The sequence below is a fragment of the Arachis stenosperma genome, chromosome 2 (genome assembly GCF_014773155.1).
Source record: "Arachis stenosperma cultivar V10309 chromosome 2, arast.V10309.gnm1.PFL2, whole genome shotgun sequence".
Lineage (NCBI taxonomy): Eukaryota > Viridiplantae > Streptophyta > Magnoliopsida > Fabales > Fabaceae > Arachis > Arachis stenosperma.
Genome location: NC_080378.1, coordinates 112,422,287 through 112,442,010, shown reverse-complemented (window position 1 = coordinate 112,442,010; position 19,724 = coordinate 112,422,287). Strand labels below are relative to the sequence as shown.

Here is a 19,724-nt window from a genome sequence, read left to right as displayed (position 1 = left end):
TAGACCAATGAACTAATCACTAGACCAACCCAAATTGGTTGTCATCGAAGATAATTAAGTGAGATATAAAATTTAAAAGTATTATCCATTACAAAGTGTGCTTGGTTTTCACTTGATTAATCAATAGAGGAGAAAGCTAATAGAAAGACATAATATGTAACTAATAGTAATAGATGGAGGTTAAAAATAAAAAGGTTAATATAGAAAGAAATATTAGATGGAGTCAAGTAAATAATCATAATAAGGTTAGTATTATTACAAATTTTACATCTCTTTAAGAATTAAGATTTTAAAACATTTATAAGCGAATGACATCTCTCGCCTCTTTAACTAACTTTTCAGACTAGTTAGTCCATTCAATTCTAATAGTTGGAAGTTTGATAAGAATTCATAATGAATTTAACGGAATGTTTATGTTTATTTGTGAAATGGTTATGGAGTTTGAGATAGTGTAATTGATGGAAATAATGGATCAAGTGTATGAATGTGTGGTATAACCGAGAAGTGTAATTTTGGTGATGTTTTTTCAATGTAAGAATTTTATCACTAGTCTCCACTCTTAACCAAAATATCTTCAATGCAACCGATTAAGGACTCTTCTTGAAGGAACAATAATAAAGTAATTGCGACTTTTAAGTCCATGATTTCTTGAGAAAAGTAAAGGAAGGAATTGCATGAAAGGTTTATGTATCTAGGATTAGCACGTTCTTTGTGCAATTTACCAGTGGAGTCATTATAATCAAAGATCCAAACTATGACTATAGTTAAGGTTAACAACATAACCAGAGTAAGAAAATATGCTTCCATTCAACAAGTTGTATCTTAAATCTATTGTTACAGGAGAAAAACAGATCTTTCAACAACATGTTTTGTGGAAAAGTGTCAAATAAAGATGAGATTAGCTTTCTCGGATGCCTTCCCATCAATGTTTCCATTGCCACTATTCCAAAACTATAAACATCACATTTTTCTGTCACAGTCCATGAATATGCAAGCTCTGCAATGGATCAAGAAACCAAGGTAGTAGTAGTCAGTGAACACAACTTCTGATAACAATAATCAATAGTTAAATTTATGTATGGCATAGTATAGAAAAGAAAAGAAAAACTAAATCTGGGGCAACATAGCCATATGTTCCAACTCGAAAGGTCTGATTTGAGGAATCAGGATCAATAAATCGACCTAGACCAAAGTCTGAGACAACTGCATCAAGCTGTGAATTCAACAAAACATTGCTACTTGTCACATCTCGATGAACAATTGGAGGAATACAATCACGGTGCATGTAAGACAATGTATTTGCCATTGCCTTAATGATAGTCACCCTCTTGCTCCAATTCAACTCCCCAACTTCCTTAGACATGAAATAAGCTGCCTCTGTCCATGTATTCATAAACCAAAAACTTGCATTGGTTGTGAAGGCAAAAACCATGAAGTTTCACAATATTTCTGTAAGCTCTAGTTACAATATTAAGCCAGACAACAAAATTGAGCCAAAATTGCCTAAAGCAACAGTTATAGCTCTCACTATCCCTAATTGGAAATAGGCAATGGAGGAAGAATATAGGGCTTTGATGAAGAATCAGACTTGGTGCAACCACCAAAAAATGTTAAAATCATAAGTTGCAAGTGGGTGTTTGCTGTCAAGAAATTGCCAAATGATGAGATTCAGAAATTCAAAGCAAGATTGGTGGTACAAGACTTTTATCAAAGTGCAGGTTTTGATTTTGATAAGGTATTTACTCCTGTGATTAGGCCAGCTACTGTGAGGTTAATACTTAGCATTTTTCTTTCTAGAGATTGGGTGGTAAGATAATTCGACTTTAACAATGCTTTTCTCAATGGAGACTTGTATGAGACTATCTTTATGATACAGCCTATTGGATTTAAAACTAACTCAGATACTCAAGTTTGTAGGTTGAACAAATCTCTTTATAGACTTAAACAAACACCGAGAGAGTAGTTTCTCAAACTGAGCATCACTCTTCAATCTTTTGGATTTCAAAGTTCCAAATATGACATGTCTCTCTTTATTAAGTGTGGTGTTAATTCTGTTATTTTTGTCTTATGCTATGTTGATGACATAATAATTATAGGAAATGATTCAATTGAGATTGATATGATGATAAAGAATCTTGATAACAAGTAGTGGTAAGCTATTGAAGTGTTGAGAACAAGTAGTGGTAAGCTACATTTAACACAAACTAAATACATTAATGATCTTATCTCAGAAATACGCATGCAAGATGCTGCACCAATGCCAACTCCTATTGCTAATGTTTTGACTAAGCCATTGTCAGCTGTGGCTTTCGAAAGAAACTTCATAGTTTCACAACTTGCATTGAAGAATCTTCATAGTTCCATATACAAAACAAGTCTCCATTTTTGGCTTGTCTTTGTTCAATTTTGGTTTTATTGGTAGACAGAGTAAAATACAATATGAACAGACAAATGATAAAGAGGACACAAGTAACAGGAAGGATAATTACAATAAGGTGCTGGGCTTTTTTTGTTTTTTAGACTTGATAATAATAGCAAGGAAATTAGGAGTGTTACCAATTAGTTCTTCTTGTCCTTATCCATAATGTCGCTAGGGAGTGGCAAGAGACTCTCTGTGTACAGAGCATAGGCTCCATGATAGGGACAACAAAGATCTTTAAAATGCTTGAGCTGGTCTCCTCTGATATTATATATGAAGTAACCTATTTTATCAGAAAAATTACAACCTCTTCCAATAATATCACCATTACTGGAAAAGCACAGCGGCTGAAAGATATCACAGGGAATCTGATAGAGAGTCCAAGATGAGTGCACTTTATATTCTTGCATCACCCATATCTCAGTTTGTAGGCTATCATAATTGCGATAATACAAGGCTAGGCAGCCTCCTAGTAGGGCGAGACCTGGACAGGAGCATGAACTCGCTACCTGTTCCGGGGCAGATATCATTGAGAAAGTCCTTTCCTTAAGATCAAAGCTAAGAATCACATCCTTGTAAGCATCAAGAACCGTAGGCACCCAATGAATAGCGCCATTAAAGAAGAACCCACGAGAATGCCAGTTATAAGAACCCAAGGGATTAGGGAGTACAGCATCAAGATTAACCCATGAATTGGTTCTCAAGGAGAAGTAATCCAATTGATAATGGTCATCCTTATCCTGCCAAGCTATAAAAACTAAGTAGTCATCCTGTGAAGCATCATAACCGAATCCATAGAGATGGAACTCGCGGTATTTATGACGATAGGATATTCTTTTGCTGAATCCAGTCAGTGGGTTCCATACCACAAGAAAATGAGGGTCTTCATACAAAATAATAAAACCTCTGCAGGATCCCAAGTCAGCAAAATGAGGTGGTTTCTTCTTGAAAGGGGACACCACTTTTTGTGATGCCTCATTGTCATCTAAGTAAATAAAGTATGCCAGGTTGTTTTCTATGAAGAAGCATGCATTGGTGGCAGCGGGAGAGTGGTGAAAATGCAATTCCGCAAAGTCAGGATCAGAAATTACAGAGTACCACAGCTTGGAAACGCACTTAAGACGAGCAAGATGTCTGATCGGAACCCGCAGTAGGATTCTGAGAATCAGCTCAAGAGGGAGGATGTCCTGAATGCTCTTGCTCTTGTCATTCTTCTTCTCCATGGTGGATTCCTCTTTTATGTCAGCAAAGATTAACTCTACAGGATAATTATATCTAGTATTAGAATCACTGAAAGGTAAAGCATGAATCCTAGAAACAGAGCAGATTTCACAAATTTTAGAATGAGGCGGTTTTGTAGGTAAAGCAATATCACATTGTTTAAGAACACGAAAGAGATTATTCCAATCGTTTGTGCCAAATTTCTACATCACGACCACTTGTACAAGTTGCTGTTAAAGCAGAATTATGATTCCTAAAACTATGCTTAGAGTTGTCTGAATTACAATGAAAATTTATAGAAGGGAAATTTGTAGCAGCAGTATTAGAGTTATTATGCAATTAGGTTTCAGACAGAGAAACAGATTTTGGCACATAAAGATCATCAAATGTATAGATGCCATTCTTGGTGATTTTGCCACGGGAATTGATGAAGATGGAGACTTGAATCTATCAAGCATATCATCATATGCTTGAAGAAAGGATTCTGCCTCACTAACAGAAAAAATGCCCAATCTTGACATGATACCCAATAGCAGAAAGAGAGTCAACTAGCTTTTGAATTTTGGAGAGATAAGTCTTGAACTGTACCTGTTTTCTTGACGCATTTTAATTGAGATTTCAAGCTCTGAATTCCTGTCTTGGAGGTTGAGGAGAAGTAGGTGATGATCCTAGTCCACGCATCACAGAAACGGGCACAATGAACGATCTTGTTCTTGTATGATGTAGTCATTGAAGCCATGAGCCATCTGGTAAGGGAGAGATCATCTTGCTTCCAGTTCTTGAATGCTTCAGTTTCTTGAAGCAGATCTGTTGGAGTATCTTTTGCAGAATCAGATTTGGTGGTTGCATCAACCTTGGATGCTGCTTCAGGCAGAGACTTCGTCACGGGTTCAAATCTGTTAGGAGCATTAGCCCAATCAAGATGAGTCTCCATTGAAAGACTCTGAATTGTGAGCCATGCTTGATGGTGCCATGTGTTGAAATTGGTGTCATCAAGCTTTTCATCTATGGGAGTAAGAAGTTGTTTTGTTGAGGATGAAGTAGAAATGAGGAAGGCCATGATCAAGAACTTGATCTTGAGGCTCTTGCTGAGCTTTTCACAATGGAGCGCGGGACTTTGAAATTTTTTTGAAAACATAAACGAAAGGGAAGGAAGGGAAGGGTCAAATCTTTTTTTTAAATAACAAAAAAGTCTAATTTATTTTTAAAAGTCAATAAGAAACCTAGAAAATGATTATAATTTATTATTTTTGATTATTAGTTAACCATCAATGTTTAAAAATATAAGCTAAAATATATTATTGAATTATTAGACTAAAAAAATTGAATTATTGGTTAAAAGTGATAGCCAAAAATAATAAATTTTGATAATCCTCTAATATTTTTTAAAGTTAAATATAATAATTTTAGATTGGTATTAGTGTCCACAACATAATTTACAGTAGCCTATACTCAAGACAGTTAAATTTTTATACTTTATGTGTAGATATTTGAACCCTAAATACATAATACTAAGTGTGTATTTGAGCTCTCATCGCACACTCTTAACACAAAAAAATTAATAAAAAAACCGAATTAAAAATCTACAGCCTAAAGAAATTTATTACATTTAAAAATCAATATCGTAGAGAATATATAAAAATTGACAATTTCATCTAAGTGTTCTGTCATCAATCATCATCAAGCAATAAGCATAAACAAGATAAAATGGATATATGAGGTGTGTTCTGTCATCAAATTTAATGTTAGATAAGTTTTTTCTGAAATATGATTTAACAGTTGGCATAATACTACTTTTATATTTATAAATAGTCTTTAATTCTTAAAGTTTGAATATTCTAAATACAAAAAAAAATATAAATATAGAGAAATATTACATAACTTCTAAGTAAGAATAATCTTAGAATATTACAATATTTTTAAGAGTTACACTAAAATTATAAACCCTTTTATCTTTTCTTCTTAATTTATCCTTATTATTTTTACAATAACAAACCAGTAAAGTGTACATTAAGCAGTTAATCATTAATATCTCAGCCATTCACCCTTCAGCTAAGATTGATTACTTAATAGGTTAATTCATATCCGCAATAATCTATACCAATATATAATGGGGATATGGGAGTTTGGTATCCAATTTCTTCTTCCCATTTTACCCTCTTTCTTTTTTTCAAGAAAAGGGTTTACCCAGTTCACTTTTAATTAAAAAAAAAACTGTTACTACGTATTTAATTTTTTATTTTTTTAAAAAAATTGTTTTTACCCATGACAAAGTTTAAAACTAATTTATTTTATTTCAAGTAATAACATAATTTATTGATATTCTATAACAAAATTAATTAAATTACAATACACGGTTTAAATATTTCTGATGTCTATTGTTTATCTTAAAAAAATTACATATAAATGTGTACTCTTAATTAAATCTATACCAATTAATTAAATTACAATACACGGTTTATATATTTTTTTGATGTCTATTGTTTATATTTAAAAAAAATTACATACAGAAGAGTACTCCTTAATTAAATCTATACCAATATATAATGGATTATACCAATGTATAATGGGATAGGAAAATTTGGTATCTAATTTCTTCTCCCTATTTTACCCCTATTTTTTTTATGTTCATTAAACATTGAATTCAATATAATAAATTGTTACTACGTCCTCCATTTTTTTATTTTTTTATCAAAAAAAGAATTTATCCCACGACAGAGTATCAAACTAATTCACTTTCAACTCCACGACATATTTTAAAACTGATTTACTTCCAATAAAAAAACTGCTACCAACTGACCCACTTTCAATAAAAAAACTGATCCACCTTCAGTCGTACTTAACTCCCAAGAGAATTAAATTACTCTTTCACTTTCAATTTTGGTCTCGCAAACATTTTTCTATGATTCGACAAGAAAACAAGTTGCCATATCAACTAATACAACTACACAAGTGGAGGTACCACAAACACAGAAGTAGCCCGATTCACTACAATTAGAACAGGCAAATAGAAATCTATAACAATATATAATGTCGATACGGAGTTATTTAAATAAAAGAACTTCCACAATTAACAGCAACACATTTTCTTCTATCTCATTTTTATTTTGTATTTCACTAATAGTTGTAGAAACCGTAACCTCTTCTTCAATTCTTTATTCCAATAATTTATCCTTTTATTAATTTTATCCATTTTCAATTTTTTTTATTTCTCTTTCCAATTCTGAATGTGCTTCTCTGTATGTAACAATTATTTGGATGAGTTTCTGTGATTTTCTGAACTAGATAGTGATTATGCTAAATGTTGATTTTGGACGCCATGTATGAAAGGAGAAAAAAATAATTAGGGATGAAAAATAATTTTTTATCGATTTTATCGTTTTATTTTGTATTTTCCTCGCTTCCATTCACTACAATTGCAAATTTTATACCGTTTTACTGCAGTTATTAATTTCACGCATAACTTTCACCTTCATTTTCCTTTCTCTTCAGTTTACTTACCAAACTGTATTAATTCTTATATTTTTAATCTATCTTTCACATCCAAAGTTTTATTTCATCAATTTAATTTTAAAAAAATTATTATTTTTTTGTCTGATATTTGTTTTTAAATTTTTTTGACATGTATATACCTATCAATAATGAACCGAATAACTCTCATAAATTATTTTGTTAATTTTTTTTTATTTTTTAAATGGTTTTGTACAAGATAAAATTATTTTTAAAATTTTTTAAAGTATTAATTATGTAAAATATTTTTTTAAATTTTAAGTGCATCAATATTTACCATTTAGTTAAATCTCAATTTTTTTAAACTGCTTTGTATTTAATGATGTTATTTTTTTAATTTTCTAAATTATTGATTATATAAAGTATTGGAATTAAAATTAGAGTACATAAATATTTATTTTTAAATTAAATTAAATAAATTATACAGCAAAAAAATTATTAATTTTGTATTCCACAATATTATTTGTTTGGCATATAGTCCTGATTATTTGATGAGTTTAATTTTGATGGTGATTAGATGCACGTGTAAAACTATTTTACACTAATAAAACATCAAATTTAAATTCTTATTTGATTAGCATAAGAAGACGCAAAAAAAATTGCAACTACCAATGATTTGTTAAAATATTGATATGTTTATTTCTTAAACTATTAACGATGTAGAGTTCTGACATTTAAGTACATGAAAATTTGTTTATAATTCAATTAAAATAAATAATTTATTTTTCAAAAAAATTAATTAATTAAATATTATTTGTTTGGCATATAGTATTGATTATTTGATTGGCATATAAAAAATGCAAAAAAAATATATATATATGTATCTATCAATAGTAAAGTGAAAAAATTCTCATAGATATTTTGCTAATTATTTTTTTTAAATTTTAATCAGTTTTATGTCAGTTAATATTATTTTTTTATTAAATATTAGATTGACATATAACATTAAAGATATGGTAGGATAATAACACCTATAAATTAGCTTTTTTAAATAACCTGATAACACAACAAATATCTAAATTTTTTGTTATATATTTTTTAACAGTTTCAACTTTTACAATATTATACAAGCTAATTTAGATAGCCAATATAAAGTAAAATAAGTAACAACAAGAAGATATAGAATTTCACTTTTTGTTATATAGTACAAAAATAATATAATAATATAATAAATTATAATAAAAATAAAGTAAAATAAGTAACAGCAAGAAGATATAGAATTTTATTTTTTGTTTTGTAGTACAAAGATAATATAATAATCTAATAAATTTTAATATTCTGGTACAAAAGAACATAAAATTTAGCATGTATTTTATACTGATGGCGGATTTTGGTGTACACATAGCATAACTCAAACTTAATATTATTCTTTTCGGTAGCTTTTTATCTTTTTATTTTAATTTTATTAAAAAATACTAATATAATTTACTTTTAACTTTTAACTTTTAAGATAAATGTAAGGATGTGACATTTTATGTATTAGATAATGTAAAAAATTTATTATAGAAGAAGTTAAGAATATAAGAGAGAGAGAATTTTTTAACCTATTAAATATGAGTTATATCAAGTGATGATTAAGAAATATATTAGAACTTTTAATTCAAAAAAAAATTTATTACTCTCTTTATACAGTGTTTCACTTTAACTAACTATTTTTTATGGATAGTATTTAAGTGACAAACAAAATAGTAAGAAGGTTCGTATTAGATTATGAAAATTAATATCATCCTTATAGTAGGATCGCATTATTTCAAAACATGCAAAATAAAATAATAAAATATAGTTTAATTAATTTACACAATAAAACAAACGTATAACTTATATAATAGTAGTCAAATGTAAGAAGTAATGACAGTCTTTTATTCTAAGGGCCTATATTAAATTGCAACTTAATTTTATAATTATTAGTTAAAAACTTACAATAATGTACTATTTTTATTATATTAGTTAAAATAATATATTTTAATATTATTTTTAAGGATTACTGACATCAAATTTTGATAATTTGAGCAAAAATTTTGAATGTTTTATGTGGTACATTTTTTAATAGAATAATAAGAGAACTTAAAATTCACATCAAGAAAAAACTATTGTTTTTATACATTTAAATATTCAGAAGACATAAAAACCAATTCTTTTAACAACACTTCAAGAACTCATAAAAGTTAACATAATAAATGATTATAGATTAAAGTGATAAACAAGATTGAAAGTTGCGATAATAGTACTTGGTGATAATTAATTACGACTGGGTGAAGAGAAGGTGTGAGGAGAAGAAGAAAATGAGAAAGGAGAATAAGGCAATAATAGTGTGCGATAGAAATAATAGTAAGAGAAAATAATAGTGTGTGGTACAATAAGAAGATATAATAAAAATATACATTAATAATTCAAAAAAAATCTTAAAATTAAAGATAATTTAATAAATTGAATATAAAATTTAAAATAAAATATTTTTTATCTATTAAAATTATGAATATAAAATTAAAAAATAAAATATTTTTATTTATTAGAATTATGAATAAAAATAAAAAATACTTTAAATATAAATTTTTATATTTGCTTCAAATTAAATACTGTTAAAAAATAAATAAATAAACTTTATAATATTTATAAATAATTACTTTATAAATATTTATCTTAATTTTATTACACATAATAACAATATAATAAATTTTTTAATATCTTATTTAAAAAATATATAACAAGGAATTTAAAAAATAAATAATATATTAGCAAAAAATAAATTTTAATTTAAAAAAATAATAGAAAAGCGGCTGAACAGGCACGATAGTGCCTGTTGAGCCGCTAGTAATAATAATAATAATATGAAGAAGGAGAAGAAGAAGAAAGGCAGGGCCAATGAATTATAGCTCAAATGGCATAGTCTCCCCATACTCAATTAAGAGGTTGCGGGTTCGAGTCTCCTATCTTTGGTAAAAAAAAAAAAAAAAAGAAGAAGAAAGGCAGGGAAGTCAAGTCCATGTTTCTCACAAAACAACTTGGTGGAAATTAGCTACATTATTATTGATGGCCACTGAAAAATTTAAGGGTGGATATTCAATAAAGACATATATATGCTTGTCTGGCTTAGTAGTTAGATAAGTGTTGGATAGGGAATCAATTAACAATTTTGTTATTTGGATTAAAATCAAAGTATTATATAGAGGAGAAGAATAAAGGAGCCATGGTCTTAGGATAAAGGCCTGAATTCAATTGCTACACACATCCCTAAAAACTGAATAGTGATCACCAAACAGAGTATTCAGGTTCCAGACACTAAGAAAATCTTATTCTTTCAAAGATAACATGAAATTTCTTGTAGATTTCTAGTAAGATAATATCCAAATCTTATATCATACAAGAAAATAGATTTACCTCCCTCAGACCAGTTACAGCATCAAAATACTTTTCATCAGCTTTCCATATTTTGCCAATTGATCCAAATAATTTGGCTATGAGATTTGCATCTTCTTCTGTTGCTGCTGCCCCCAAGCTCATAACTGTCAAAGTTTAACTTGTAGTTCAGTAAGTCAAAGAAGGTAAGAAAAAGAAAAGAGAAGAAAACAGGAAATGGTGTTAATAGAAAGAAGGTAATACCTGACTAGCATTTTGTCAAGTTGGAGAATTGCTTTGGCTCGAGTCTTTCTCTCCTGTGAACTTGGATCGTCCCATTGCAGCATACCCAAACTTGGCAATGTCATTATACCTGACAGCATTATTAGAAAGTCTAATTTTTAAGACAAACTCAAGCATGACTTGAAGCACCTTCCTATGGAACCAACCAAACACTGGCATTATCAATGTACTTAATTTACAGCAGTGTGAATCTTCATCAACAATGAAGATTCTAACATAAGAAGATGATTAGAAAGAGAATGTTACCAGATGATGCTTAGAACCATGCTAAAGACATATAGCGGGTAAAACCAAAGCAGCTGCAGGAAGAATCAGAAAATATGAGATATGGAGCAAGCATATTACAATGAAAGGAAGAGTAATTAAATCCATGGTAAACCTTGCCTCCTCCTATAGACCATTTCATTTCAACATTGCAAAACAATAAGAAATTCTCATTCTGCTCCCCATGAAATGCTAGCAGGATTGAAGGACGAAGATTTTGGTATGAGTTCTCCACTGATGTGGCTGCGAGACGCCGACAGGGGTGTCTTCAGTCTCTAAATTTTCAGGGGATTGGAGTTAGTCCTTGGATGCAGCCAAGGTTTGATCCATCCATGCTGAATATGCAAACAGACATGTATCAAGCTGTAGCTGGGGCGGCACTTCAGGATCCTTCTAAACAGCATCCTTCTTCCTTACTCCAATTTCAGCAACCACAGAACTTTCCAAACAGGACTGCTACTTTAATGCATTCACAGATATCGCAGCAATCACCACCTCAGCAAGCTTTCCAAATTGATCAAGAGAATCAGTCACAAACTCCAACACATGTTCAACTGCGTCCACAGCACCAGAACTCATTCAATAACCAGCTTCATCATCACTAATACCTACAATTTGCATAAACTACAATTAGAATCCTGATAACAAATATATTCAAGATAGTAATGCTATTAAATAATTGAAATCTATTTCAACATTAAGCCATGATGTAGAACAATTATACAGAATAGCACCCTATCTACATGGTTGATGAAAATTGAGGAGTTCATACGACACGTACCTAAGAGTAAAACAATTTTGCTCAGAGGCTTATACAGAAGGCTTGCATATTACCTCTGATAATGTCACAAATGAGAAAATAGCTATCTCTTTTCCAATTTTTGCTTGACGTGTGTGCATATATTCAGTGAAATAGAAGCAAAACTAACTCTTGGTTTTGATAGAAAGCATTCCATCTGTTTTACAAGCATCAAATTAGAAAACTTGTTTGAAATTCCTCTAAGCAGCTTCCATAACCAGTACAAGAGACTACTCACAAAAACTCTAATATTATAAACTTATTAGAGAGGAACAATTAGAAATTAAAAATCACGCTAATAGTAAAGGTTTGTGCTTGTTACTGAGACTCGAAGAGAGGAAGATGAGGATCAAGCGAGAATCACCAAGAGTCTGCATATCTGCTCCGATAATCGACATCACTGAAACGCTGAAGATATTAACTGAAATCGCATACTCACAAGTTACAATTAACAAACGAATTACATAATCTGAGAAGAAAAACAAACATCGATCAATTGTGCAGCCAAGAGAAAAATCAGAGAACAAAAATAAAAAAGAAAGAAATCAACAATTCGCATAGCAGCGAAGAAGAACTCCATTCGAAAATCGGAAATTCGGAATCACAATTCACAAAACAAAGAAAACAACATAGAAAAGTTAAGAGAAAAGGAAAACCGAACTTTATTCGATGTTGCAAGACTAATGAACTGTGAAATCATGTGTTGCAAATTAAAGTAGCACTCCTAATAGTTCATGTGACAAATTGCCGGAGATTCATACGGAGAAGGAGGTGCTACGACGTGTTTTCAATTTGAAACAGGGGACGGAGGGACGGCGGCGCGAGTGTGACGGGGCAACAAGCAACGACAGGTAGCAGCGGAGCGAAGAGGCGCGGCGGCATCGGAGAGGGAGGGTTGGTGAAATGCTCAAAGAAATGTGTTCTTGTTTCTCAAATCTATGAAACCCAATCTTCCGATGAAGTTTAACGGTCAAAGAAACACTTCAATAGTTTTATTTGTGTGACTATTCTAACCTTTAAAAAAGTAAATTACCTCTGCAACATGGCGGACGACAGGATCTCAGATCTCTGCGTTATCTTCACCGGTATGGTCAACTTGCCGCTAGCTGCTCCTTCTTCAATGACGGGAGCAACACAACTCACAACTCATTGCTGCCACTGTTCTTCGTCTCTGCTGCATCAACAACCATCGTCACCTCTGACCTTTTTTTCATCTCTGCTGCTCAACGGAAATAGCTCCGGAGCATCTGCCGCTATCTCTTTTTTTTTTTTTTGCCAGACGCTCTCCCAACTGCAACGGAAAAAGGATTCTCATCATACTTCATAACAAAATAGACATTAGACATAACAAAATAGACATTAAGAACTAACCTTGGGAAATTGAGTTGTAAATTTTGCATCTTGTGGGCATCCTGTGCTAAGCACCTGCTTCCCATAAAATAACCCTGCATTCGCCTAGCTGTAAGTTGTAAACAAATTACAACAGAAGAGTCTCAGTTCTTAATTGATTTGGAATTAGCACGAATCAAATAAACTGCATTTTTCTAGTGCCATTCAAGAGAAATGTATCAATATAAAGGTCATTTGATTAGATATTTCTTTGGTACTGTTTAAGGACTATCGGAACAGAAAATCATATCTTAATCTTGATAAGATAATTTATGTAAAAAAGATTCATTCATTAATAAGTTTAGGAAACAGACCAATGATAATGTATGCTTTTTAGAAGCCTTAGAGAAACAAAGTTTACTTAAAATAGTGGGAATTTTAAGTGTTTATTCCATTCTCTCCAATAGAAACTAAATGTTACCTATTAGAATTGAATCTTCCCACTAATAATAATTATCTTCTCCTCTTTTGGTTTACCCCTCTGGTCTCTGGATCCATGCATTTGGGAAAAGCAGGGAGGATAAAAAACATAGATGATGAGAGATTATATATACTCTATTCTAAGGACCCGTTATCCCATCATGGATTACCTTTGCATTATACAAATTCAAGATTCAAGAAGAATGCAAGCTTTTACTTTTCTGATAGGTCCAACAGATCCACCTAGGTCAAGAGATGTTGGTTTATTCACTTCAAACCCAACTAGTGTAAAACCCGTGCATAGCGCGGGCCAAATATTGATCTATTGTAAAAATTTACTGAAATATGACCATTAATACTAATAATTATTACTTTTAATTTGAAAAACTACTCTTGTAAAAATTTTATTGTACAATGTATAAGACTGTTACATCATCTGCTTTTCATATGACATTTTGATAAATAAATTTTTTTGAATGTTTTCATAAATCAATTAAACATGAGCATGTCTATTCAGATCCAACAACAGTTTTACATACTTAGCTACTTGATTAAAATGAAAATAATTTTTACAAAAATAAAAAAGGAAAATAAAAAGAAAATAAAGAAGTAAAACCTAGTCAGCAGAGGAAGTTGTTCCAAATATGAAATTTAGTGGGAATCATTAAAAGAAGCTGCTGGCTCAACATAAATATATAGAAATAAATTAACCTGAGCAAACAATTGAGCAAGAAAAAAAAGCTTCAATTGCAACCAAATCTAAGCAAAAAATGGAAAGAGAAGCTTGAATGCCAAAAATTAAATATTACTACTTTGATAACAAAAAGAAGAACCTTGAATTGCAACCTCATCTGTTCATTTCCAAGTTCTTGATCATGTTGATGCTTTGAAATCAGCATGTCATTGGATTCATCTTGCTCCCACACCCTGCACCCCAAACCAATTCTTTCAAAAAAAAAAATCTATGACTCAGATAAAAAATTTGAAACTTTAAATGAAGCTGGAAGACAAACAGCAATTAAAGATTCCAATGTGGTATTCATTTTCTATGTTGCAACAATTCATGCTCCATTACTTAGAAATCTCATTTGGTTTTATTGGATGCAAAATTGAAGATAAGAGGGAATTAGATTAAGACCTTTTGGCGAAGGGCAATTAGAATCCAGGCAACAATAGTGTGGTTCTGGATTCTCTGCATCAACGGCTCCACACCAGATAAAGACGCCAACAACAACAATAACAACATTACAAATATATACATCAGATCAAATAGTAAGGAACACACAACTCTTCATCACAAACCATCACCAATCTGTCATTGGAAAAAGAAAAAAGGAAAAAGAAGAAATCACCCGAGGTGGGAGCGTGCCTCTTGAGAGTGATCTGGTGGTGCTGCCTGCTACAAGAAACAGTTTAAATAAAAGAAAAAGATAATATTAAAAAAAAAAAAAACTATGTGCAGGGATATTAAAATCTTAGACCTTTAAATTCTAAGAGGACTTGTTGTGCAGTTTGTTGCAAAATGCCCTCCCCATAGTTGTAGCAGCTTCCGCCGCCACAAACGCTGCCGTAGCTACCTCGGCATCCGCCTCCTCCCTGGTTGCGATCCTTGACCCAGCCCACCATGGCTGTAGCATGCACGACCGTCATCGCATCCTCCACCTTATCCACCATCACCATGTCAACTATCACCACGAACTCCACTGCGACCACTGGGCCCACCGCTGCCTTAGACTCCTCGACCACCATAGCTGCCGCCGCAACCTCTTCTAATGCCGTAACCCTACCACCACTGCTATTGTCCCTTTCACCGTGACAGAAAATAAATAGATCTCACCGCTCTGTTCTTGTCGCCGCCGCTACTGTGCTCTCCGCTTGCCTAGTCTCGCTGCATGTGCTTTCTGTGGCAGCCGCTCAGTTTTTTCCATCGATCTACTCTCTTTCACCGCTTCCTCCTCTGTATCCACCACCACCAAATGACAGAAAAGCTATCCGGTGATAAAGAGATCTGAAGAAGAAGGAGAAGAAAAACAGAAGAGGAGGAACTGAATGAGAGAAAAATAACGTAAATCCCTTTTCAATTCTGATTTGAATTCAAATTTTGAAATTTCACGCTCAATCTGCTCAACTATTAAAGGTAAAGCCAATAACTCTTCTCATTCTGCCACTCTTTATTCAACTTTCAACTTGACAGACTTTGAGAGTTTTTGTATATAGATCTGAGTTAATACATCAGTTATTACTGTTGTTGTTGTAGTTCAGTTTCAACTATGTGTGTTAGTTCAATTAAGGACTTCATATTTGAGTAACTAACTATATGTTTGAGTTTGCACAATAACTTATTGGAAAGTTTTCACGTGTACGGATTCGGTGAGCAGAAGGTTTTTTGTCCTGTTCTGCTATGTGAAATGGCAAAAAAAGTACATGAAAGGACATGATAAAGATGATTGAGGGTAGTTCTTTGTAAGGCATGTGGGTGTAGAGCTGAGTTAGCCATATAAATATGTGAAAACTTTGCTTCTTTGGATCCTCCACTTGATTGATGGACTTTTACAAAAGTATTTTTAAAACTAAAAGCAATATAAATATAAAAAAATTCAATTATCCCATATTTCATAAATATTATATTATTAATAAAATAAAAAATAAAATATTAAATTCAAATAAAAATTAAAAATAATAAAATTTTAAAGAAATTCAACGTGATACAAATAACATAATTATTAAATTTTTAATAAAATTAAAATAATATAAACAAAGATAAATTAATTATTTATTTTAGGTTAACTTTATAAAAAACAAACATACTAAATTAATAATTTAAATGATTATTTTAGTAGTTACTTTGAGTTTTACAAGAAAAAAATTTTAATATTCACTTTTTTTACTACACATATAATTTTAAATATATATTATATATATATTAGGAGTATAAATAGAGTAAAATAGGATATACTATAAACCCACATAACTTAATTTTTTAATTAGTGTTACAGAATACATAGGTTATATAATTAATTATTTACCTATACTGCAGAAAATAATAAATTAAGAATAATATAGTAAATTCGTTTTAAAAAATTTTTGGTTGAAAAGTTTAATTTTTAACAAATTTTAATTATTAAATTAGTTACTAAATTTATTACACAAATTAATTTTCATCTTAAATTCCGTAAGAAATAGACAAATTAAATTCCATTATTATTTAAAAAAATGTTAAAAATTCATCAAAATTTATTATTTTTATCATTATTTAGCTATTGGCTCAATTATTTTAGTTTAATCTTTTTAATATAATAATTTAAGAACATATTTTATCTCATACTTTTAGACATTAATGACTAGGTGATGATCAAAGTCCAAAAATAATAAATTCTGATGATTTTTTAGTATTTTTTTATTAAATAATAAAATTTTAATATCTATATAGAACAAATAATTTAATATAAAAATTAATTTCTTTTAACAAAATAAAAGTTTGAACAATGATTTGATAATTAAAATTATTAGAAAACTAAAATAATATTTCATAAAAATTTCATTAAATATCGATCCGGTCATAAATTAATTAGCAATAACTTACTATTATTAAGACTAATAATTTTGTTCAATCTAAGACATGATGACGAATAATTTTGCATCCCAAATAAAACCAGTTTAATAAAATTTTGTTGAATCAAAGGTTATGTTTCGGTAAGGTGAACTTGCTCTATTTATGGTCATTAACATGAACAATGTTTACTTGTTTTGTTTTTGTCAAAGGCAAATTTTTTATCTTTTGTTATTAGGATCTCTTTCACCGCTAAGTGAAATAGATATATTGGTAATGAATAAGTCATGATATTAATGAATAGTAAAATTTTTATAATAGTAATAAATAATATTATAATTTTGTTTTGTCATTTTTATGTATAAAAGATTAGAAAATAGTAAAATTTTAACTAAATTCATTTATATTTGTTGTATTCAATTTAAATAAGTAATAAATTATCTTATTTTAATTTATTCCTTAAATTTATATATCATAAAAATTAAATCAAATAATTAATATACATAATTTTAAATTGTGTGGTACTTAAATATCTATTCAAATCAATTAGTTGATATAATTAATTCATCATAATTGACTTTAATGAGTTAAACAAAATAAAGCAGAAGCATGCTACGTTGATTCTATCATTAAAGGTAAAAATTCGATTTTTATATAATAGAATAGATAGAATATATAATATAATAGACGGCAAGAAAGAGAAAGATGAACATTTTAGATTCTAAGTTGTTTCATTTGGATGTTGCAATGTGGGTATCATATTATTTTACTTATTCTACCCTATAGACCCTTTTGTAACTTTATTTCTGTATCAATGGAATTTCACTACCTTTGAGTACTAAATTAAAATTCAAAATGAAATTGAAAAAAAAAGTAAAGAGTATAAAATTATTGATTGAAAAACACTCTAAATAATAAAAAGCCAAATTAATTTTAATATTAAATTCATTAATACGATTTTAATTTTAGATAATAGTTAGAAAATAGATTAGTAAAAGCAAATGGAAGAATAACTTTAATTAGTATTTGATAAAATATTCATTTAGAATAATTAAAAAATAAAATTACGATATTATTAAAATAATACATTTTTTATGTTAAAAAAATTATATTTAAATAAAATATTTATAAAATATAAAATTTAGAGTAACACAGTTTCATGAACATTAATCATTAATCAATTATGAACTAACATAAAATTATAATATAATTTATTTATAAAAATCATCCAAACACTTTGATTAAAAGTATGAGTGGTTGCCAATGAGTTATAGCTCAAATGACATAGTCTCTCCATACTCAATTAAGAGGTTGCGGGTTCGAGTCTCCTATCTTTGGTAAAAAAAAAAGAGTATGAGTGGTTAATTATTATTCATTATTAATAATATCTTGTTCATAACAAAAACTGAAAATATAATTATTCAGATGTAAATTTTAGAAAAATAAACGTATAAGTAACAAATGATCTATTTTATCATGTATATTATAAATTAATAAATTAAACTAACTGATATAATGAATTATAATTAATTAATTGGTATAAATTATAATAAATTATATGATATTTAAAAAGAAAATAAAATAAATAAAAAAATAAAAAGAAATAGAAGAATAGAAGACTACAATAAAATAAATTGAATGTAAGTTTTTTATTTTCTTTTTACAAATTTATATCACATCCGCTTCAATAATAATAAATAAAAAATACATCAACTTAATATCTAAGAGAAAATGATGAGATAAAATCATAACACAATTCTAAAATAAAAGCTTAAATTAAACCATAATATCATTGCACAACACAAATTAAAAATAATTTCACACTACAATATACCATACAAATAGGTAAATGACTTAAGCTTAATTACAGATTTTTTTATTTATGCAAACATGATAATTCCATGGTCTATAAATGCTTAATGGATAACATATCATATATTGCTCTGAATAAAATTTTTGTATTTTTATATTAGAAATAGAATTTGATTTATCCTAATAAAATTAAATAACTAATTAGTTATCTTTAAATAAATAAAATAAATTAAATAAAAATAATTTTAAGAATTAATCAAATCAATTAGTCGATACAAATAATTAGTATAATTAATTTTTATTTATTGAATTCAAAAAATAAATTAGAAAATAATGATTGAATAATTAGTTGATATAATTAATTTATTATATGATAGGATTAATGAATTAAAAAAAAATAAAAAAAAATAAGAGACAATGATTTTTTTAACTAAATTAATATGTATTTATTGTATTTAATCAGTATAAGTATCAAATCAACTATGTTATTATGTATCTTATAAATTAATGAATTAAAATAATTGATATAATAATTACAATTATTTGATTGATATAAATTATAATAAATCGTGTGATATTTAAATACCTAATCAAATAAATTAGTGATATAATTAATTTACTGTAATAAATTGTATTCAATGAGTTATAAAAAAATAAATTAAGAAATACGCTAAGAAGCACGCCCATCATGAAGTGCAGAA

The 19,724-nt window shown here is 29.1% G+C and overlaps 1 protein-coding gene across 31 annotated transcripts; it reads right to left on the bottom strand.

Moving 5' to 3' along the window:
• Positions 1-649: 649 nt before the first annotated feature.
• LOC130961308 (F-box protein CPR1-like) lies at positions 650-15,860 on the bottom strand. Of its 31 annotated transcripts, none has more exons than XM_057887092.1 (15): positions 15,791-15,860; positions 15,143-15,669; positions 14,800-15,057; positions 14,495-14,588; positions 13,224-13,311; positions 12,886-13,143; positions 12,175-12,273; positions 11,835-12,009; positions 11,169-11,661; positions 11,036-11,088; positions 10,751-10,859; positions 10,529-10,653; positions 4,229-4,755; positions 2,557-3,677; positions 655-997 (listed from the first exon to the last, which is right to left on the bottom strand). In XM_057887092.1, the coding sequence occupies exons 13-14, from the start codon at positions 4,698-4,700 to the stop codon at positions 2,560-2,562; spliced, it is 1,590 nt and encodes a 529-aa protein (XP_057743075.1). In that variant the 5' UTR covers positions 4,701-4,755; positions 10,529-10,653; positions 10,751-10,859; positions 11,036-11,088; positions 11,169-11,661; positions 11,835-12,009; positions 12,175-12,273; positions 12,886-13,143; positions 13,224-13,311; positions 14,495-14,588; positions 14,800-15,057; positions 15,143-15,669; positions 15,791-15,860; the 3' UTR covers positions 655-997; positions 2,557-2,559. The 31 variants fall into 31 exon arrangements, 30 of the variants coding, with proteins under 30 accessions (XP_057743075.1, XP_057743079.1, XP_057743080.1 ...); XM_057887096.1 differs by lacking the exon at positions 15,791-15,860 and adding an exon at positions 12,514-12,802 and having other exon boundaries at positions 15,143-15,743; XM_057887097.1 differs by lacking the exon at positions 15,791-15,860 and adding an exon at positions 12,514-12,788 and having other exon boundaries at positions 15,143-15,743.
• Positions 15,861-19,724: the final 3,864 nt, after the last annotated feature.